Genomic DNA, 24,323 nt, shown 5'->3' with positions numbered 1-24,323 from the left:
TAGATTTTTTAGATGTTCATGTGTATATTTAAACTATATATGGAAATCATTCAAGTGTTAAATATTTATGCTGATTGTTTTTTATCTATGAAAAAATATTGCATATTCTTGTATTGTCTTGAAATATTGTTTTGCTATGAAAATTGACACAATCAGTATAAGTTAAAGTGTCTATTGTATACAATGTAACAAGATATCTAAAAAAATTAAGGAAAATCTGCAAGTTTAAAAAAGATAGGCGTTAAATTCTGAGAAAGTCTAAAATCAATCTGGCGCTGGCTGAAATTTTCTGTGACATGTTTTCAGCTTAAATGGTTTACAATACGGTGTAGGTTTTTTGTAAATTATTTTCTTCGAACTTAGATGGCTACCAATGCCAATCATGTAGTCAAAGCAAGAGTGATAACTGTAGTTTATATTTGATTGCAAATGACTATATTCATTTTGTGAGTTATTTTTCAAGTCACCTTGTCTAGTCATTTCCATGGCATGAGATACAACAATGTATTTTAATTGAGTTAATTTTAACCAGGTTTTCCTAAGGAAAAGTGGAAAACTTAGTTAATAGATTTGGATATGCCATTGGGCAGGCAGGTGGCTGTGACCACTGGCGCTTGTGTCCAGGCTTTAACTTAGCCATGCATAGGGTATTTTGAAAAAAAATATTTTCAAAAAGGTTTAAAAAACTTGAAAACTGTGGTTTGAGTTCTCTCATTTATGAAATAGTTTAAAGAAATACATTTGCTTGATCTCAAATAGCAATTGTTTGATTTCAAAACTAAAATTTGTATAGAATTATCTTTTAGTGTTATCATTCTTTCACTGGATGTTATCCTTGTACTGTTTACAATAAAATTGTAAACAATTGTTTAGTAAATAAGTGAATAAAATGTGAGCAAAAGTGAGTTTAATGACTATATATATATTTGTTCGCTCTTCGCTCGCTCCTCTTTTTTGCTAAATGCAAAACAAATATTTTTATTATTATTTCGCTCGCTCGCCCCATTATTTTTTGGAAAAAATCCGACGAACAAGTTATCAATTTGGTGTGGCCTAAGTTCCATAGTCAATCGGGAGCCATAATTTGTATAAAGGATAATATGGAGTTATCTAAACTCATTATGTGATGGCCCTGAACAACTGTGTGAAGTATTAAGTCAATTGAATGAAGGGTATTGGACTTATAAGTGAAAATCCCAACTTGCCCTAAAACTTTAACCGGACGCCGAGGCAGGGGCGAGTAGTATAGCCCTCCTTATTCTTCAAAAAGTCGAGCTAAAAATAAGTCCATACAGGAGAAAGTTATAGCCAGGACACAACCAACTATACTCTTTGTCCTTATATGCAGCATTCCATAGTACACAAACACTAAAGGTGACCTTGACCTTTTGGGTCTTGAACGTGACACGTCGTCTTGTTATGTCAAATACATGTGGCAAGTCATTTCCGAATATGTCCATACATTAGAAAGTTACAGCCACTTATTCTTTATGTCCTTGTATGCAGCATTCAATAGTATTCAAACACTAAGCGTGACCTTGACGTTAGAGGTTGGGACAGGGGTCACGTGCACATGGACACGAGCACATATACTCTATGTCCTTATATATGCAGCATTCCATTGTGAATAAACACCTAAGTGTGACCTTGACCTTAGAGGGAGGGACACGGGTCTTGCACGCGACACATCATCTTGGTATTTCGAACACATTAGGCAAGTTATTTTAAAATATGTTCATACAAGAGAAAGTTACAGCCCGGACAGGACAACCTATACTCTATGTCCTCATATGCAGCATTACATTGTGAATAAAACACCTAAGTGTGACTTTGACCTTAGAGGTAGGGACACGTGTCTTGCATGCAACACGTCGTCATGGTATGTCGAACACATGTGGCAAGTCATTTAAAAATATGTCCAAACAAGAGAAAGTTACAGCCCGGACATGACAACCTATACTCTATGTCCTTATATGCAGCATTCCATTGTAAATAGACACATAAGTGTGACCTTGACCCAAGAGATGGGGAAATGGGTCTTGCACGCGACAGGTTGTCTTGGTATGTTGAACACATGTGGCAAGTCATTTTAAAATCGGTCCATACAAGGGAAAGTAACAGCCCGGACACGACAACTCATACTCTATGTCCTTATATATGCAGCATTCCATTGAATAACACTAAGTGTGACCTTGACCTTAGAGGTAGGGACACAGGTTTTGCACACGGCACGTCGTCTTGATATGTCGAACACATGAGGCAAGTTATTTTAAAATCCGCCCATACAAGAGAAAATTACAGCCTGTAAAATTCACAAACCCAAAGTTTGATGGTTGGATAGAATTCCAGTGTTGTTATCACAAAAAAACTTAAAAAATGCATCAAAATAAATGCATTTTGTTTTTCAAAACATTTTGACAGATTGTACGAGGTTGCGTCCCCTGGAGATTTAGTTAAAACGGCATCATAACGAAATATTTATTAACTTACCTGTAGTAGATGCCACAGAATTGCCTTCTATCATGAAATTGGCAGTTGGTTTTGTTAAATACTCCAAAATAAATGAAAGATCACCACTGTAAAATATTTCTGTTGTTGTGGGGGCCATTTTTTTTTTAGGCTACGAAGTTCTTAAGCCACCCTGGGAGCTTTCGTAGAATTTTTCGTAGAACTTCGAAAAAACAGGTGCTTGTTTGTACGAAAAAAATCTTTATAAAACGGCTAAAATGTCTGAGGTACTTCGTATGAAGTTTGTATGCAAAAAAGACCTCATACGAAGTTTAATAAAACTGGCCCTTAGTGGCCATGACTAATGTGCATATACTTCCATGTTTGAAGACTCTACAGCAAGTAATTCAAACATTATTGATCAGAAAAGAAAAGAAAGTGCGACAGCCACACAGCAGACGACATGTTTCGGAAGCGACACAAACAAAAGGGCCATAATGGCCCTATATCGCTCACCTGTAATACTGTTGGGCAGGGATCCTGTTAATAAAGGGAAACAAGAGGGCCATCTTGGCCCTATTTCGCTCATCTGAGTAAAACTTTGTGCTATAGACTTGTTGATATATAAAGGGCAATAACAGGGATTTGGCTTCTCTGATGTATTATGCCCATTCACATTCTCACCAAATTTTGTGATGATTGGACAAATGCTTAAAAAGTTATTGATAGAACAAGAGCAATTTTAGGTAATTTCTAAAATTAAAGCGCACTAACTCTCGGGAAACTACAGCAATTTTGCTAATTATCAAACACGTTCATACACATTCTGACCAAATATGGTCATTATTGGACAAAGGGGTCGAAAGTAATTGATCAGACTACATACTGGATGGTGCCTGTCTGCCATTCCATACACCATAGGTGGAACTATTATATGTCCAGTTTTTTTAAACAGGCATGTTAAAACATGACAAATATGCATTTGTTTAACTAGAACTCTGTGAGTCGGATGTGTCGCCTGACGAATTATTTACTGTCAACATTATAGCTGTTAGTTAAAATAGCTGAAAATTAACGAAGGGCAATAACTCTTATATGGAAGCAAGTGATACAGTTTTTGTGCACTGCACTCCCACTTATTAAGATCTATCTACCTATAAAGTTTCAAGTTGATAACTCTTATCGTTTTCGAGATATGCTCCCGACAAAAATTAACAACGAAAATTAACAAAGGGCAATAACTCTAAAAATATGGAAGCAAAAGTTATGTTTTTTGTTCACTGCACTTGCCCTCACTAAGACCGATCTACCTATTAAGTTTCATTTTGATAGATATTTGCCCCTGACAAAATTTAAGCTTGAAAATTAACAAAGGGCAATAACTCTTGAAATTTAAGAATAATTACAATGCTGGACAATAATTTTGAGGCTTAACGCAGACTTTTAAGTTTAAGTACAATATATCTCCCTACATGCAGTTTTGGTGTTTTTCGAGCATGCATTCATGTTTTTCGACCAAAATATGCATACCTAGGGGAGTAATTATTAAATAAACCTCAATGTTATGAAATATATGTATCATGTTTGATAAAAAGATATATTACTTTATGCATTGCCATGATGCGATAAAACATTCAATATATAAAAATATACTATTTGTAGATACAAGTGAAACATTTTTTTTCTTTCTTTTTCCTTTGTACAAGATATGTTTTAGTACTACACTGCCCTCTTAAGATGTTAAACTAGTAATTAAATATGTTTAATTCTCTTTATGTTTGTATGCATGCTGTTCATAGTAGTTTTTGCTATGAATACGTTAAGGCTTATAGCGTTTAGAAATAATACATGCATTAAATGTAAAACATTCATATATAAGATGTGCATATTCAAGAAGAATGATAATGGCAATTCATTTCACCACACTTCCTACCTACATAAGTACATCTTCTGTGCTTTTTCTTTTGTTTTTCATTTAATATGATTTTTAGTCATCACAGTATATTTTGTAGTACTAAGTGGTTTTCATTCTTTTGCAAACTACGTTTAATTTTCAGGAGCGTGTTTTGTACTTGACTTTCTATATAGGTAGCATTAATACTTTTTGGTCTTTACTTTTTAAATATTATAATCAGCACAGTTTATTTTGTATTGTTAAGTGGGTTTCATTCATAAGTATACTTCGTATAAAAGAGCAAATTGTGAACATGAATACCAGTTATAACAACCATGCCTGTAGATGTATGTACTTTTAATGTTAATGGCATAGGTTCTCGATCTAAGCGCGAAGAAGTTCTAAGCTGGTTAAAAACAAATAACTTTTCAATATGCTTGCTACAAGAAATACGTTTTTCACATACAGTAAATAATGTTAATGCCTGGAAGAAACCTTGGGCAGGCCAGTGCTTTCTTAGTGGAGACAGTACAAATAGTAAGGGCATGGGAATTTTCCTAAATACAAACATCAATTACCCAGTTGAAGAATATAAAGAAACAAGAGATGTTAGTGAAACATTTATGCCCCCTTGGGAGCCAAATTGTTAGTAGGATTTGGACACTTAAATAAAATATGGACAATCAGAAAACCTTTTTTCAGCTTACAGTCACACTGACCTTGACCTTTGACCCACTGACCTCAAAATCAATAGGGTTCATCTGCTGGTCATGACCAATAAGCCTACCTAGTATGAGGTCCCTGGGTCAAAGCGTTCTCAAGTTATTGATCGGAAACCGTTTTTCATGTTAAGGTCACACTGACCTTGACCTTTGACCCACTGACCTCAAAATCAATAGGGTTCATCTGCTGGTCATGACCAATACACCTACCAAGTATGAGGTTCCTGGGTCAAAGCGTTCTCAAGTTATTGATCGGAAACCGTTTTTCATGTAAAGGTCACACTGACCTTGACCTTTGACCCACTGACCTCAAAATCAATAGGGTTCATCTGCTGGTGATGACCAATACACATACCAAGTATGAGGTCCCTCGGTCAAAGCGTTCTCAAGTTATTGATCGGAAACCATTTGGTATTCCGACCGACCGACAGACAGACAGACCGACCGACCGACCGACCGACCGACCGACATGTGCAAAACAATATACCCCACTTTTTTCAAAAGGGGGCATAATAATACCAGGCCGATTACAGCTTCTAAATATCAAAATAAATGATATGAGTATAATAGTTATAAATGTTTATGGTCCGAATTCAGATGATTTAGAATTTATACAAACTTTAGAAGAACATGTTGACCTCTACAAGGATAAAACTCTTTTAATAGGTGGTGATTTTAATACTGTTTTAGACCCTAAAGTAGATAAACTTAACGGTAACACAACAACGCATAAAAATTGCAGGAGACAGCTTAGCATGATACTAGAAAGTTATGATATGTGTGATATATGGCGCGTCAAAAATAACGACAAACGGATGTACACATGGCACTCTAATAGCAAACTAACAATTTTTTGTAGACTTGATTACTTTTTGGCATCAAATGAACTCTTCAGTAAAGTTATCGCATGCAAAATAAAACCCGGTTTTAAATCTGACCACTCACTAGTAAGCATACAAATTAATTTAAATGAAAATAACCGAGGTCCAGGATATTTTAAATTTAATAACTCAATCCTTGCAGATAACAATTTTCAAAATCAAATCAAGCGATGTATAACAGAGATCGTAGAATTAAATAGAGAATCAAACCCAAATACCCTATGGGAAATAATTAAAGGCCGCATCCGTGATGAATCTATCAAGTATTCAAGCAATAAAAAGAAAACAACAATAGAACATGAAAAAGAAATTTTGAAAAACATTACTGAAATTGAACAAGAACTTCTGGAATCGAACAATGCCGAAATACTGGATAAACTTAATCAAGAAAAAAAAAAACTCGATAAAATTAATGAAGAAAAAATAAAAGGTATATTACTACGGTCTAAAGCAGAATGGATAGAAGGTTTTGAAAAGAACACAAAATATTTTGCTATTTAGAAAAGAAACGTGCACAGCATAAAACAATCACACAATTAAATATTGATGAAAATATTGAAACTGATAAACATAAAATATTAGAGTATGTAAAGTCGTATTATGAATCTTTATACAGACAGGACGAAAATATAGAAGAATCTATTAATTCACGATTTCTGACAAACATTACAAACACTAGTACTGAAGAAAACATGCATCCCGAACATTTATCAGAAACTGAATGCTATAATGCTCTTAAAGATATGAAACTTGATAAAAGCCCAGGGTCTGACGGTTTGACTGCAGAATTTTACAAAATGTTTTGGAATGAAATAAAATCTTATCTAAAAGACTCACTCAATTTTTCATTAGACAACGACAATCTTACTCAGCTACAAAAACAAAGCGTCATAACACTTCTTCCAAAAAAAGACAAGGACACAAGTAACATCAATAACTGGAGACCTATTTCCTTATTAACATTGACTATAAAATAGCTTCAAAAGCAATTGCTAATAGGATAAAACCCCTGCTAAATAATATAATCGGTACTGAACAAACAGGATTTATAAAAGGAAGATATATTGGGGAAAATGTTCTTATTTTACAAGAAGCTATTAATTTTGTAAATGAACATGATATAAATGGCCTCATATTTTTTTCAGACTTTAACAAAGCATTCGACAGCTTAGATCACAAATTTATGTTTGAATGTCTTAGAAAATTTAATTTCAGTGAAAATATAATTAAATGGGTTCGATTATTTTATAAAAATGCAATGGCTTGTGTTACCAACAACGGTTATCTTTCTGACTTTTTCAACATTAAAAAAGGTGTAAGCCAAGGATGCCCATTATCTCCGTACTTATTCCTTATTTGTACAGAAGCGCTTGCTGTTGAAATCAATACAAACAAAAATATTAAAGGTATAAATGTACATAATACAGAACTGAAACAAACCTTATTTGCTGATGATGCCAGTTTCCTTATGGATGGAACACAAAAATCTTTTGAAGAACTTATGATAAGTCTTAACAATTTTGGAAAAGTTTCAGGGTTAACATTAAATAAAGCTAAATGTGCAGTTTTACGATTAGGTCCACTTATATACGCTGACATACCGTTTTGTAAGAAATATAATTGGCAAATCACCCAAACATCTGCGCTAGGCATAACATTTACCAAGGCACAGTTGAGATTGGAAAAAGTAAACTTCACTGATAAGATTTTAGAATTTGAGGCATGTCTTGAAAAATGGAAAAAATGGAATTTTTCGTTACTTGGCAAAATCACTGTAATCAAAACGTTTGCGTTCCCAAAACTTCTGTTCCCACTAACTGTTTTGGAAACACCATGTGAAACATGTTTAAAAATGATACAAAACAAAATGTACAAATTCTTATGGAATGGAAAACCCGATAAAATATCAAGAAATCAAATAATTCAAGAATATGAAAATGGTTGTTTAAAAATGCTCAATATATCTATTTTTGTCAAAGCAATTAAAGCAAGCTGGGTAAAAAGAATTGTTTTAAACAAACAATCTATATGGGTTAAATTATATATGCAAATGACCAAACAGTTTGGAGGAGATCTAATTTTTAAAAGTTGTTTGGATCCGAAAAGCACTCAAAATCTTAAATTAAAATCTGTTTTTCTTCTAGAAGTCATATAATCATGGGCATCATTTACATATAAGACGGATACTGCGATCGTAACAAAAGAAATTATATGGAACAACAGCAAAATAAAACTCCCTAATAATAAAATATTTTTTTACAAAGAATGTCATAATAGGGGTCTAAAATATGTCGAACATTTGTATGACTACAGAAAAAAAACTTTTTATGACTTTCATGACTTATCGAGACTATACGATCTTGGTACACATGATTTTTTGAAATACCATGCTTTAATCAGCATTATTCCTGATGACTGGAAAACCCGGTTGAAAAATAAGGGCATATCATATAACACACCAACTTACTTTGTAGATAAAATGGAGGAAAATACAAAAATTAGTAAAATAGTCTACAAGAATCTTATTATACAACTTAAACCTGAAAATAGAACTCGAGAAGAAAACTGGGAATCTCAATTTGATCTTAACTCTATACAATGGAAAAATGTGTACACACAGGCGCTCAAACTAACAATAGATACGAAACTTCGGGAATTCCAATATAAATACATAATGAATATCCTTCCAAACAATGACAAGCTTTACACATACAATATTGTTGCATCAAGGTTATGTGATTTTTGTGTAATGAACATCGACTCAAACATCCATATGTTTTGGGAATGTCATATTTCACAGACGTTTTGGGGTGAATTTAGAACATTCATAACAAATTCTTTCAATGAAGTGAGCTTTAGAGAACTATCATATAAAACCATAAGCTTTTGTGATTTAATGCCAAACAAAGAAAAATTTGGTTATCAAATAAATTTTATGATACTTCTAGGAAAATATTTCATTTTTAAATCAAAATGCAAAGGAAAGATACCAACATGTGCCATGTTTGTCCAATATCTCAATAAAGGACTAAAAATAGAGAAAACAATAGCAACAATGAAGAATAAAATCAACACCTATAATAGACGATGGCAGCAATTAGAACACTTATTATCTTAGTAAAACAGCTCCAGTATATAGTAGTATTGTAAAAGCGCATTTGAATGAAATATCCACCAAAGAACTGTACTTTATAAGATCCATTTTTTTTTTAAAGTAAGGAGGTTTTTTAAAGTTAGTAGGGTTTTTTTTTCATTTTTAAATTTAACATTTATGTTAGGAACACTATTCCGAAACATCAAATACACACCACCTCTCCCATTTTATTTTTTTTGTCTACCTTTTTTTTTTTTTAGAAAACAAGTCCCAAACGCTAATAAGAGTTTTCAAACAAAGAGTTAGATCAATATTTATTTGTTCACATTGATATTATTTAGTATAACGGTTTGTATTAAATGGTATACATATATATGTCATTTATAAATGTTTGTATGAATGAACATTTGGGCAATAAAAACAGAAACCAGAATAACTCTAAACATATAGATACAAGAGTTACGGTTCTTGTGCACCGCACTTGCCCTTCATGGGATCTATCTAGCTATGAAGTTTCAAGTTGATACCTCTTAAATTCTTCAAGATATGCCCTGGACAAAACTTTAAGCATGAAAATTAACAAAGGGCAATAACTCTAAAAATATGGAAGCATGAGTAACAGTTCTTGTGCACTGTACTTGCCCTCAATGAGATCTATCTATATATGAAATTTTAAGTTGATGATACAATGAAAAGTTAACAAGATTTGCCCCGGACAAGTGAAAACAGGACGCGAATGCCACCGCTGCTGACAAAAGTAACCCCTTTATGTCGCCTGACTAGGCGACACAAAAAGATACAAAGGGCAATAACTCTCACAATATTTAGGTTGGATTTATATAATTTAAAAAAAAAATCACTTACTGTGAATAAATTCATGAAGTTTGAAGTTGTTACCTTCAATGATTTTAAAACAATAAAATAACAATAAAAAACCCAGTTGACCCATATTCAAACTTGACTTAAAAATGATCAAAACTAACTTTCTGACAAATTTCCAGGATATTTGCACTGAAAATGTTACATCTAGTGTGTTAACAAGGTTTTTCTATATTTGGGCTCTGTGACCTAGTTTTTGACCCAAGATGACCCATATTGGAACTTGAGCTAAAAATCAACGAAATAACCTTTCTGACAAATTTCCAGGATATTTGGAACGAAAAAGTAGCCTCTGGAGTGTTAACAAGATCTTTCTATTTTTTGGTCATGTGACCTAGTTTTTGACCCCAGATGACCCATATTCGAACTCGTTCGAGTAATTACTGGGACAAACATCCTGACCAAGTTTCGTGACAATTGAGGACAAAATGTGACCACTAGAGTGTTAACAAACTAATTGTGGACGGACGACGAACATCAGACGATGGACGACAGACATTCATCAATCCTAATAGCTCACCCTCAGCCTATGGTGAGCTAAAAACTAGACTCCAGCAGCGGTATTCATAAAACTTCTTATGTCATTTCCTAATTTTAGTATCTCTTTAGTCATATGAAATAAAAAGAATTTCCAAAATACATTATTTTCATTGACCTAATTGAAAGAAAAATTGCTTAAAAGTTCAAAACACTTATACATTTATTTTAAATTGACCATGAAAATTTTCAGAAATTGATTTTAAGTTAGGAAATAACTTGATAAGTTTTATGAATACTGAATACTGCCCCAGGACAACTGTTTTTGTGCGGACTGACTCTGCTTGGCAGCTTCTTCACTTGACACCTCAAAGGAGCAGTTCATATAACATTGTTTCAATCTTTCTTCAATAAAAAAAGCTACATAAAAACTCTTTAGAATAGTTAGTTTTCAGGAAAATCAAAATGAATTACAGTAAATATGTTTTTTTAAATTTGACACTTCTCAAACAAAACATATTAACAGGATATTTCTACTATATTAAACTTCATACCAGCATTTACAATAAGCAATCCCACCGAAAACTTAATGCAGTATACAATACAACATAATTTTAAATTTATACCAGTTATACATATGAATGAAGGTAGCACATACATGGGGTATCCACTGAGCAGCTCCATAATGACAGCATGGCGGTTGAAGTCAAGGGGCTGGGGAACTGGGAAACCTCGGTCATATAGTACCTAAACATTGTAAAAGGCTTAGGTTATGAAAAGAAAAGTAACTGCTATGAAAAATCTGTATTATTTCATTTCCTGTGAAATGTACAAATCTAAGTAGGGTTACCAGTCCTACTAAGCTGGTAAAACAAATCTAAGGTGACTTTTTTCCCTTGATCCATGCCAGAAATCATTCAAGTGCTAAAGCCCAATCAGCTTGTTTTGCATTGTACAGAAAAAAACTGTATGAACGGACCTTCAGGTATTAATTCGGAAATTTCCACAGATAATATTTGGCCTTATGTCAACAATAGCGCTGCAAGCTTACATCTTTTATTCAGTCACAATTGGGGATTAGCCCCGAGTACACAAAAACCAGACATGTTGGATAAAATTTGAGCGAGTCTGATTTTAAATTTGCCAAAATCTTTATGGACAAAGAACTAAAAGCTTCGAAAATAAGTGTCCAGTCTTGTCCTTCGCGATGTCTGAATGCCAAAGTTATGGGTTTTGCTTGTGCAATGTCTCCAACAACATATGCATTCAGCATCACATGGATAATTATATTTTATTTATGGCCAACGTTCCAAGTTTTTACATGTTGCCAGCCACACCCAACAACAAGACTTCCAAAATAACTTGTTTTCAGAAGAGCTAAAATCGGGAGAACCCATCATTTTTCCAATTTATGGGTTGCTTCAGCAAAATGACTGGCAATCAAATTCAGAAGTAAGCACCGCTGCTAAGCTTGTACAGATTGGGGAAGAAATGTCATAGAAGTGATTATTTTTCTTGGTGCGATTTACTGCCTTCTAACGGCTGCAACCTCTTGAAAGCAGCATTTAACAAAATTTCAAAATATTTTCATTTGTTTCACAGTTTCCATTAATGCATAAAAAAGAAATATATTTCTTTAAAGGGACTTGACACCAGATTGGCACAAAAAAGTTTTTTTCTGTTACGAATCTCAGGACAATTACTTAATAAAATGTTTTACTCTTTGATATCATAATTGTAAAGAAAAAAAAAAATGTAAAAAAAAATCGAGTCAGAGACCGGGTTCGAACCGGTGTCGCCAAAATTGCAGTCCAGTGTTGTATCCACTGTGCTACGAAGGCTTACTCGAACCATTGGAATATTTAAGCTATATAACTAACTTGGTAATATCACATGATAACATCGACTAGCCAATCACGCATAAGAATTAATTCTACTAGGTATACAACATACCTAGTAATCTTTTTTAATGGAAAATACGAAAAAAGTGCGAAAAACTATGTGGTATTCAGTTAGTTAGTTTCAATGCATTGTACACATTGATAAGTTTATATCAGTTCTCGACAATTTTCTTTTCTTTTTTTCGCTATTTCATCATACGGTGTATAGCCCCTTTAAAAACAAGAGATGTTTGTCAAACATTATGCCCCCCCTGAGCGCCATGTTGTCAGGATTATATGGATAATTGAATGAAATATGCATGGACCGAAATGACAGCTGATTTGTTGCCATTAAGGCAGTTTTCAGATTATGACCATTAAAGTGTGAGGATAGAGTGTGTTATGACCATGACCTTTGACTCTATGAACTCAAAATCCAGAGTCATCAGCTGGTCACCAGAAACCTAAATGTCAAGTTTGAGGGCCATGGGTGCAGGCATTGTCAAGTTATCACAAGACAAGTATTTTTCGTTCAAGGTCACTGTGACCTTGACCTTTGACCTGATGACCCCTTAAATCATAAGGGGTCATCTACAAGTCAGATGCAACTCCAAGTCAAGTTTGAAGGCCATGGGTTCAGGCATTGTTGAGTTATCTCTCTGACAACCTTTTACCATTCAAGATCACTGTGACCTTGACATTTGGCTCTATGAATCCTAAAATCAATAAGGGTGATCTACTGGTCAGGCTTAACATCCATGTCAAGTTTAATGATCATAGGTTCAGGCATTGTTGAGATATCAGTGGGAGAAGATTTGTTAACTTTTTTGCGTTAAAGGTTACTGTGACATTGACCTTGGCCTGATGACCCCCAAAGTCGATAGGGGTCATCTACTGGGCAGGCCCAACCTTCATGTCAAGTTTGATGACCATAGGTCCAGGAATTGTCGAGGTCACTTTCAAGGTCACTGTGACCTTGACCTTTGACCCCTAAAATCAATAGGGGTAATCTACTGGTCAGGCCCAACCTCAATGTCGAGTTTGAGGGCCATGGGTGCAGGCATTGTTGAGTTATCACTCGGACAACCTTTTATCATTCAAGGTCACTGTGACCTTGACCTTTAGCCCAATGACCCCTAAAATCAATAGGGACCATCTTCTGGCCAGGCCCAACCTCCAAGTCAAGTTTGAGGGCCATGGGTGCAGGCATTGTCGAGTTATCACTCGGACAACCTTTTACCATTCCAGGTCACTGTGAACTTGACCTTTGGCCAGATGACCCCAAAACCATAGGGGTCATCTCCTGGTCAGGCCAATTCTCCAAGTCAAGTTTGAGGGCCATGGGTGCAGGCATTGTCGAGTTATCACTCGGACAACCTTTTACCATTCAAGGTGACTGTGACCTTGACCTTTGGCCAGATGACCCCCAAAAACAAAAGGGGTCATGTACTGGTCAGGCCCAATTACAAGTCAAGTTTGAGGGCCATGGGTGCAGGCATTGTCAAGTAATCACAAGGAAAACCGTTAACCATTCAAGGTGACTGTGACCTTAACCTTTGGCCCGATGACCCCCCAAAACAATAGGGGTCTTCTACTGGTCAGGCCCAACCTCCAATTCAATTATGAGGGCCATGGGTGCAGGCATTGTCGAATTATCACTCGGACAACCTTTAACCATTCAAGGTCACTGTGACCTTAACCTTTGACCCGATGACCCCCAAAAACAATAGGGGTCATCTCCTGGTCAGGCCCAACCTCCAATTCAATTATGAGGGCCATAGGTGCCGGCATTGTTGAGTTATCACTCGGACAACCTTTTACCATTCAAGGTCACTGTGAACTTGACCTTTGACCCGATGAGCCCCAAAAACAATAGGGGTCAGCTACTGGTCAGGCCCAACCTCCAAGTCAAGTTTGAGGGCCATGGGTGCAGGCATTGTCAAGTTATCACTCGGACGACCTTTTACCATTCAAGGTCACTGTGACCTTGACCTTTGGCCTGATGACCCCCCAAAATAATAGGGGTCATCTACTGGTCAGGCCCAACCTCCATGTCAAGTTTGAGGGCCATTGGTGCAGGCATTGTTGAGTTATCACTCGGACAAGCTTTAAAATTATTTTACCATTAAAGGTCACTGTGACCTTGACCTTTGACCCGATGACCCCCAAAATCAATAGGGGTCATCTACTGGTCAGGCCCAACCTTCATGTGAAGTTTGATGACCATACGTCCAGGAATTGTTGAGTTATTACTCGGACAAGCTTTGGTCTACCGACGGACCGACCGACCGACCGACCGACATACTGACATGCCTGTGCAAAGCAATATACCCCTCTTCTTCGAAGGGGGGCATAATAAACAAGATATTTACCAGGGGGGAGAATCGAGCTTAACCTTAGCATTCAAACAAGATGGCGGCGCCCATGTAAAAGGTGAGTTTTTCGGCGATTTAAAATTTTGGAAGCCAGTTTAAACACTGGCATATTGTGAAAAACCTGCTAGAGAAAATTCCACACCCATTGGTACTTGGATCTCCATGAAACATGCTGTAGTTTTGTCAAACATTCGGACATCGGCATCGACTCGAGAGGAAAACGAACTAAAAGGCACGGCTAAGGTTAGGATCCCTCGATAATATTGGCCTGTTTTGACGATTAGCAACACTATTCATGAGTGTTGTGTCAAGTTGGTACAATATAAATGTGTATTGATCAAAAGTTATCCGTCTAGAAACCGGTAATGACGTATTTGCTTCAAAATTAGTATTTATGCACAATGCTAAGGAGCAGTGCACGCAAATAAGTGGCTAAGGTTAGGTGCCATTTATTGAGAGAGGCGTTCATTACCTACAGTAATTTTGTTTCGTGTTTGTATCTGTTCTTTCTGAGAGATTAATGGTTTCCGTAACACTGTGCGACATCATCATTATCCAGATGAGGTATTTTGAAACTGCCAAATCTGATTTCGCTGTGTTTTCATCTAGATACAGTTGAGAAAAAAAACTACAGTGACGCGATGTTGTGGATGAAAATCGTCTATTTTGTAGTTTTTGGTGTACCTGTTTAAATTTGAGGATGCATTAAAACAATTAATAAAGAAATATTCACATTCATATTTAATCAATCGTTACCAGAAGCGAAACTGATTGCACTTAATTAGTACTTAAATTGTCAACGGTAGATGGTAAAGGTTTAAAGTAGATGAATGATGTTTCCTGTATACTCGTATTTGAAAATAATGTCTGGCTCGATCAAACATAGTTTAAACGGTTGCAGGCATAGGACGAATACTTTACAGGTTGTTAAATAGGTCCGATCTAGAACTGTTATGTTTGTTGTGTCACTAAACCCTAGTTTCTCCTGACATGATACTACTCTATTGTTTAGATCTTGTGATTTAAGACAGTCTTGCTGTACGTCAACGCAAACATGGCTAACGCTATTTAGCCATAGCGTTAGCCATGTTTGCGTTGACGTACAGACATTATTTTCAATTACGAGTGTACCGGAAACATCATTTATCTACTTTAAACCTTGATCATCATTACAATCTTTTGTCAACATTTTTGACAAGACCGATCTACCGTTGACAATTTAAGTACTAATTAAGTGCAATCAGTTTCGCTTCTGGTAACGATTGATTAAATATGAATGTGAATATTTCTTTATTAATTGTTTTAATGCATCCTCAAATTTAAACAGGTACACCAAAAACTACAAAATAGACGATTTTCATCCACAACATCGCGTCACTGTAGTTTTTTTTCTCAACTGTATCTAGATGAAAACACAGCGAAATCAGATTTGGCAGTTTCAAAATACCTCATCTGGATAATGATGATGTCGCACAGTGTTACGAAAACCATTAATCTCTCAGAAAGAACAGATACAAACACGAAACAAAATTACCGTAGGTAATGAACGCCTCTCTCAATAAATGGCACCTAACCTTAGCCACTTATTTGCGTGCACTGCTCCTTAGCATTGTGCATAAATACTAATTTTGAAGCAAATACGTCATTACCGGTTTCTAGACGGATAACTTTTGATCAATACACATTTATATTGTACCAACTTGACACAACAATCATGAATAGTGTTGCTAATCGTCAAAACAGGCCAATATTATCGAGGGATCCTAACCTTAGCCGTGCCTTTTAGTTCGTTTTCCTCTCGAGTCGATGCCGATGTCCGAATGTTTGACAAAACTACAGCATGATTCATGGAGATCCAAGTACCAATGGGTGTGGAATTTTCTCTAGCAGGTTTTTCACAATATGCCAGTGTTTAAACTGGCTTCCAAAATTTTAAATCGCCAAAAAACTCACCTTTTACATGGGCGCCGCCATCTTGTTTGAATGCTAAGGTTAAGCTCGATTCTCCCCCCTGTTTACAAGACCAGCTTTAGTACTGTATAGTACATGCATCAATAAGATAAGACAACATATATTTTTAGCTATATTGGCATGACTTGTCTTTTGGAACCCACAGGCCGTGATTTTTTTTTATAAAACAACCGGGACACCATGATAATCCTTGTCTGCCAGGCTACACAGGCTACCCGGTACATGATAAAAGCATTTAGGTGAACTTAACTGTTAAACCAAAAAACTATATTACCTTCATGAAAGCATACTCCTTCATAGAAGCAAGACGTGACAGATAGAGCCAGGACACCTTACTTCGATGTTTGTGGTAATCCCGCTTGTTTTTCAGCTGGCGGAATGATGTGCGACCTAGTCTGTAGGGTTAATAATTAGTTGGTAGTTAGATTTTAGAGAAAATATAATTGTTCTGTGTTTAGCACTTATCAGGGAAGTAAACTTTCTAGTAGTGCTTTTTATGCAAACAAAACATATATCAACTGATAGAATATGATATCATTATCATATTAAAAGACTTATAAAAGGAAATTTAAGTTAATCATGATAAACCTTTATTGATTTGAAAAATCAATTTTAAGCAAGTAATTTGGTTAAATGAAAAGACAGACTTAAACCATTATGCTCAAGATATTTTGAAAAATTTGGGCCAGATGTAGATTAGACTATAATAACACAGCCTTAATATGATGTAATTTATTGTTATGTATCTGTCAGAACAACAATCCTTGATCTATAGATCACCAGACAAGCATTAGAACAAGAACTGTCACAGAGACAGCGCGCTCAACTATTCCGCCGCTTTTTAGTGTAATGATTAAAAAGTTTTGGCGAAACATGCATGGATCACTGTCAGGGTTCTCAAAATGAACCGGCCGCCGGCAATTATTTGACCGGTTAAAACCAGAAATCGGCTGGTTAGAATTGTTGTAGAAACCATAAAGTCACATTCTTTTCTGACATATTTAATACTGATTATCTAGTCTTACTTCGGCGTATGTAAGAGTCTTCAGGTTCGAAATCATATTGGTAAGAATTCTCCGTAATTCGCGCATGCCCAAGCACGGTTTCATGTTAGAAGAAAACATTGCCGATGTCAAAAAAAAGTACATAGATGACTTTTTTTTCAGCCACAAACAGCCACCCGTAAGTATGAATACCGTATTTCACCTTAGAGTTCGGACGCCTTTAAATAATAAAAAAAAATTGCTGTCCGCATTCATAGAAAATTACCATTTTTAAATTTTATCTACATGTATTTTAAACCTGCCTTTTTTCTTCATGTTTGCATTTTACCACTTATTAATTTATCCATAGTTATCAATGGTCATAAACTTATTTATTACGCCTATAAGTGTAAATCCTTCATCAAGTTAATTAAAATCCCATTAAACATCATTTTATTCATGCATTGAAATGAATAAACACATTCTATCGGCTTCAGATCAGACAGTCATATTGTGTGACATCACATAACTCACAGTTATACCCACGAGGATCTTGTGGAGTGCATGGACATAGTTATGCAGGATTAATGTGTCTGAGTGGTGTTTTCGATTGTAACTTAAGTATTTCATTTCAAACTTTAATTCATCACATTAATTAGCAACCTATATCATTGAATGTGTTGACTTTTATTGATGTTTCAATAAGTATAACTGTACGATTCTTGCTTCTTACAGTCTATATTATAAAGTGTGGTACAAGTTTCAAAGTTTATAGGCAGATCGTTTTACAAAAATATCGTGTCTTTGTTTTCCTAATCCCTTGATTGCCCTTGTTCTTTCTTTAATCCTCCAATAAATATTTCACACTTCCTCTTTCTACAGGCAATAAATCGTTTATGATGGGTCATAACTAATTAACTTGTCACAGTGGTGTATATGGTTAGGTAATCTAGCCAGGCATTGTAAAGATAAAAATCAATAATCTTTCTCTGTGAAACTTGGTAACTGTGAAAGTTATGATTGATGTCCTTTGGGTGTTCAAAAATTAGGTAGGTACGCAAAATAAATTATTTTTGAAAATAATTATGGGTGTCCGAATTGAGGTACGGATAATATCCCCCCCGGATGATTGCCCCCCCCCCCCCAGACATTAGCCCCTAGGACCATAACCCTCCCGGAAGATAGCCCCCCCGTCTTAGTGAAAAAACGGATGATATCCCCCCCAATATTAAAATGCATATTATAACCAGTTATTTAAGCAAATTTGCAAAACAATGATTTTTATTGCATTGCGTGATAGATATATATCAGTATTTATATAAAAGTTAATCAACAACTGTTTTATTTGTTATTTCTTAGTTTCCTAAATTTGTATGATATTCTCAAACCTCAATGACTCGAAATTGTGAGGACTATTTTTACAAGTCAAAATCGAACTTGTAACACTAATTCCCACAACATTGGCCACCCTTCATTGTACCCTTCAACACTAAAATTCTGTTTGATGGTAATAGGGACATTTGCAAACAGTGTGGACCCAGATCAGGTGGCTCATACATGATCTGTCTTATCAGGGTAGTATTGCTTATTGTTCGCTGAACTCTTGATTCACTTGATTCACAAGTCTGTATAGAGAACCAGAAAAGGACCACTAAATGGCATTTTTTTTATGTTTTATGAGTTTTATGAATATGCAAATTTAAAAGAGTGTATATATGTAAAGTCATTTATATATATGCAGGGGGGCTATTGTCTGGGAGGGCTATTGTCTGGGAGGGCTATCATCCGGGGGGGATATGGTCCTAGGGGCTAATGTCTGGGGGGGCAATCATCCGGGGGGGGATATCATCCTACACTCGTCCGAATTATTAGAGTGTCCGAACTCTAAGGTGAATTACAGTAATTAAATACCATTGAGTATTGAGTATTCATCCATTTATTAAAGACCTGTTGCATAAGTTAGCATGATATTTCTCGTTTCAGTTTATATATATTTGATCGATTCTTATTTTGATTTGTTTGCAGGAAACTTCAGGAAAAGAAAATGGTTAATGAAAAAATCGGTCTGAAATGTGTTCTTTTTTCTATTTTCAATCCAAAACGGCTTAGTCAGTGATGATACAGACACTGACAGTGACTTGTCAAGGTCTTTCTTTGAATGTATGCTATGTATGACATTTCTGTATATTGTATGTGAACTTATGTACAAAACAGTATTTTTATCGAAATTTTGCATTGTTGTTCACTTCAAAACTCCTAGAAAAACAGTACCCTAGATGGCTCAGAATGCAGGAAATTGCATTCTTGTTTTAAAAAAAGTCCGGGGGTGGCATGACCTCTGACCCCCCTAGAAAGCCTGTTACAAGTTCAATTTGGCCTGTTCAACTCAAACATTTTGAGAACCCTGACTGTTAAATTAGATTTCAATGCAATACATGATGTGCTGAGATATTAACATAAATGTATTTACATGGAACATTTTAACCAGAAATAATAGTCTAATAATAAAGGGCCATTATTTGCAAAATACAGTTATCTAATTTGCAAAATACAGTTATCTAACATGGTTATTCAATTACGTTGGGTGGTTGAATACCATTGTATAAAGTCTCAATGCAATACATCAAGTAATTGCTGCGATATTATCCTATGTGTGCTAACATGCAAGACCTTAACCAGAATTTAGTCGCATAATAAAGGGGCAAAAATTATATAATATGAAAGATAGAGTTATCTTACTTGATTAAAGAAGGTTAAATGGTTGGGAGCATGTGTGTAAAGTTTCAATGCAATACATGATGTATTCGCTGAGGTATTGACTTAAAAATGGTAACAAGCAAAACCTTAACCAGAATTTCTATGTCTACAAAAGGGGCCATGTTTTGAATATAATGCAAACTAGAGTTATCTAACTTGGTTAATTAAGTAGGTTGGATGGTTGAGTACCATTGTATAAAGTCTTAATGCAATACCTCAAGTAGTTGTTGAGATATTAACCTTTGTGTGCTTGCACGCAAAACCTTAATCAAAATATCTTAGTTGAATAATAAAGGGCAATTATTTACATTAAATGCAAACTAGAGTTATCTTACTTGGTTAATTAAGTGGGTTGGATTGTTGTGTACCATTGTATCAAGTCTCAATGCAATACCTCAAGTAGTTGCTGAGATATTAACCTATGTGTGCTTGCACGCAAAACCTTAACCAGAATTTCTAAGTCGAATAATAAAGGCCCATTTTTTGCATTAAATGCAAATTAAAGTGCTCTAACTTGGTTAATTAAGTAGGTTGGAAGGTTGAGTATCACTGTATAAAGTCTCAATGCAATACCTCAATTAGTTGCTGAGATATTAACCTATGTGTGCTTGCATGCAAAACCTTAACCAAGGTGTCACGCCGACGCCGACGCTTGGGTGAGTAGTATAGCTCTCCATATTCTTCAAATAGTCGAGCTAAAAATGGAATAAAATTTTATTCTTAAATGATTTTACAAGTTATTGTCAATTTGTAAAGCACTATTTACACAGTGTATGGAAATGTTTGCACAGAAAACAAGATGACATGATCAAGTTGATTCAAAATAACTGTCAACTAATGCATGCTAAATTTTCTACATTTTAGTATTACCTATGCAGCTTCATTGCCCACTGTTTTTCATCTTCATCAGCAACTATGTAGACATCTGAAAGCACAACAGCTGTCGATAAACAATTTACAATGTACATGAACGGCAAACAAATGTGTATACTTGTGTTGAGTCAATATCCTATGCAGTGATCTCCCTTGATGAGCAGAGACGATCTCTGCCACCTTGTATGGAAAAAAACTGTTATTTCTTTTTATTTCATTTTTCACTTTTTAAGAAATTGATTTCATCTCATTTGAGAACTATTTTGTTTAAATCTCACAAATAAATGAATGTTTTGAAGTTTTAATAGGTTTGGAATTAGTTCCTGATTTCTAATGCAGTCACATGATTCTGATCATCATCAAATAATATTCATGACGGCAATAATTACTGTACAGCAAAGGTAAGTAAAGTTCTGCTGTGTGTAGTTTAATGTTGAGAATGTCAAAATCTTTGAGGAAACTAACCTAAGCTGGCCAATGGAGCATCATTTTGGCTAGGCTCAAAGACTGAAAAACTCAAGATACATGTAGTAAAGTTGAAAGTTTTTCTATCCAAAAGTCTAACCTGACTCTTTGCCGACTCCAATCTGGTTGCCTACAAACTGTATAACTCCACGGGATGTGAGGGTCTTCAGAGCAAGGTAGTCATAACCAGAGTTGGTCAACCTGTAGCCTGGCACTGAAACAAACACATGTAAACAACAGTAAACATTTGTATCATTATGACCCACTGACCAGGCAGTTGGTGAACTTGTAGCCTTGCACCGAAACAAGCACATGTAAACAATTGTATTATTATGACCCACTGAGCAGGCAGTTGGTCAACCTGTAGCCTGGCACTGAAACCAGCACATGTAAACAATTGTATCATTATGACACAATGACCAGGCAGTTGGTCAACCTGCAGCCTAGGACCAAAACAAACACATGTAAACAATTGTATCATTATGACCCTTTGACCAGGCAGTTGGTGAACTTGTAGCCTAGGACCAAAACAAGCACATGTAAACATTTGTAGCATTATGGCTCACTGACCAGGCAGTTGGTGAACTTGTAGCCTGGCACTGAAACACATGTAAACAATTGTTTAATTATGGCCCACTGACCAGGCATTTGGTGAACTTGTAGCCTGGCACCAAAACAAACACAAGTCATGTAAACATTTGAACTGTTATGACCCACTGACCAGGCAGTTGGTCAACTTGAAGCCTGGCACTAAAACAAACACATGTAAACATTTGTACCATTATGACCCAATGACCAGGCAGTTGGTCAACCTGCAGCCTAGGACCAAAACAAACACATGTAATCAATTGTATCATCATGGCACACTGACAAGGCAGTTGGTAAAGATGTAGCCTGGCACTGTAACAAGCACATGTAAACATTTGTATCATTATGACCCACTGACCAGGCAGTGTTGGTCAACCTGTAGCCTGGCATCGAAACAAACACATGTAAATATATGAACCATTATGACCAAATGACCAACTCTGTACTGAAACAAACATATGTATACATTTGTATCATTATGACCCACTGACCAGACAGAGTTGGTCAACCTGTAGCCTGGCACTGAAACAAATATATGTATACATTTGTACCATTATGACACACTGACCAAGCAGAGTTGGTCAATCAGTAGCCTGGCATTGAAATGACACATGTAAACATTTGTATCAGGGCTTCTGAAACTTTGGAACCACAATCGGTCTGGGAGCTTGTTGAGCGGGTCCCCACCCAAAAACAAAAATCCATAATTTGACCCCAATAATGATCGTAAACAATTTTCCCTGAAATTTACATCTGGTACAAAAGAAAAACACATTGTGAAATTAGCAAATACCGGTCATAGTTACAGAACACTATCTATAAACTCCATGCAATAAAGCATCATGGGTCCCTCTACCTGCTGCATCATCCGGTTTGCCAGGCCGGATATTTTCTCAGTTGGTTCGCCAATCCGACTCACATTATTTGACATAATATAGAAAATGTTGTAATGATGAAAATAGAGTAAAATTGGTCAATGCTAGAAGTGTTTATAAGAATAAATTACGACAATACCAATATCAGAGTTAAAAGCTATCAAACTTTTACAGTCAGAAAATAAACATATACAACGTAACTTATCCATCTTTGTGTACAAGGCGTTTGAATTGAGAAATCGAAATGCTCAACTGTTACACTAAGTGTTGTTCCCTTGCCTGTCATATTGTAAATTGCACTTTTTTCATAATGTATAGTTTCAAAGAATTGCATATTTAAATGTACTTCATTGATTATAATACGTTATTGTTTGTGAATGACATTAGCACTAACACCATCACGTAGAGATATGTACACAAGAAAACTTTTATTTATATTTTTTTCTTTATCTTTTCAGGCTTTCGTTAATTTTTATAACTGATCGCCATGTATTTGTGCAGAATGTTCAATTTATCAATTATCAAGGGTCATCTTTGATTTATATCATTGTCTTTATTATGTGAACTGTTTTATACGAAATAAACTTTGTTCTGTTCTGTTCTCATTTTCTGTTTATTCTCATTTTCCGTTAAGTTGCTACTCCGACTTTCAGATTAAATTTCTACCGTGTTTCCAGTTTGGTCTTATGCCGTATTAAACATAGCAAGAATACCGCATTGAGCCATTTCAATATTGAATCGAAAGGAGAACGCTATCAATAATATTTGCATTATATAGTCAGCAAAATTTGAGCTATAAAAACATGAATTGACAGCATTTTTCGTCTGCTTCTTATGTTATATTTAAAAACGTTTTTAGCCCCTTATGAAAAAACGCTCTTTCAATAAGATCGTACGAGCTCGCGACAAGCTCGTTACGACCTTGCACAATCTTAATTTCCCCTGTTGCTTGCTCGTACAAGCTTGTATGAGATCGCGCAAGGTTTTGACAAGAGCAAGCTCGTGCGAGCTTGCTATCTTTACGAGCTTGCACGAGCTTGGACCACAAATTATATTAAATGGAGCAAGCTATGAGAACTTAGAAATTTTAACAAACTCTGAAAAAAGACTAAGTCCATAAAATATCAGAAAAATCACCAAATGTCACATTGATGCACATTG

General features: G+C 35.5%; 1 protein-coding gene across 2 annotated transcripts in view; it reads right to left on the bottom strand.

Moving 5' to 3' along the window:
* Nucleotides 1–24,323, bottom strand: part of LOC128229165 (serine/threonine-protein kinase RIO2-like) — a 106,455-nt gene that overhangs the window by 53,415 nt on the left and 28,717 nt on the right. For both annotated transcript variants that reach the window (XM_052940889.1, XM_052940890.1), the window contains exons 3-6: nucleotides 21,800–21,913; nucleotides 21,232–21,286; nucleotides 16,896–17,016; nucleotides 11,054–11,142 (exon numbers count right to left, since the gene is read on the bottom strand). In XM_052940889.1, coding sequence (XP_052796849.1) covers nucleotides 11,054–11,142; nucleotides 16,896–17,016; nucleotides 21,232–21,286; nucleotides 21,800–21,913 — 379 coding nt within the window. The remainder of the gene's footprint in view (nucleotides 1–11,053; nucleotides 11,143–16,895; nucleotides 17,017–21,231; nucleotides 21,287–21,799; nucleotides 21,914–24,323) is intronic.

This window comes from Mya arenaria, chromosome 3 (genome assembly GCF_026914265.1).
Source record: "Mya arenaria isolate MELC-2E11 chromosome 3, ASM2691426v1".
In the NCBI taxonomy this organism is placed as follows: domain Eukaryota; kingdom Metazoa; phylum Mollusca; class Bivalvia; order Myida; family Myidae; genus Mya; species Mya arenaria.
This window is presented reverse-complemented; position numbering and strand designations above follow the sequence as displayed.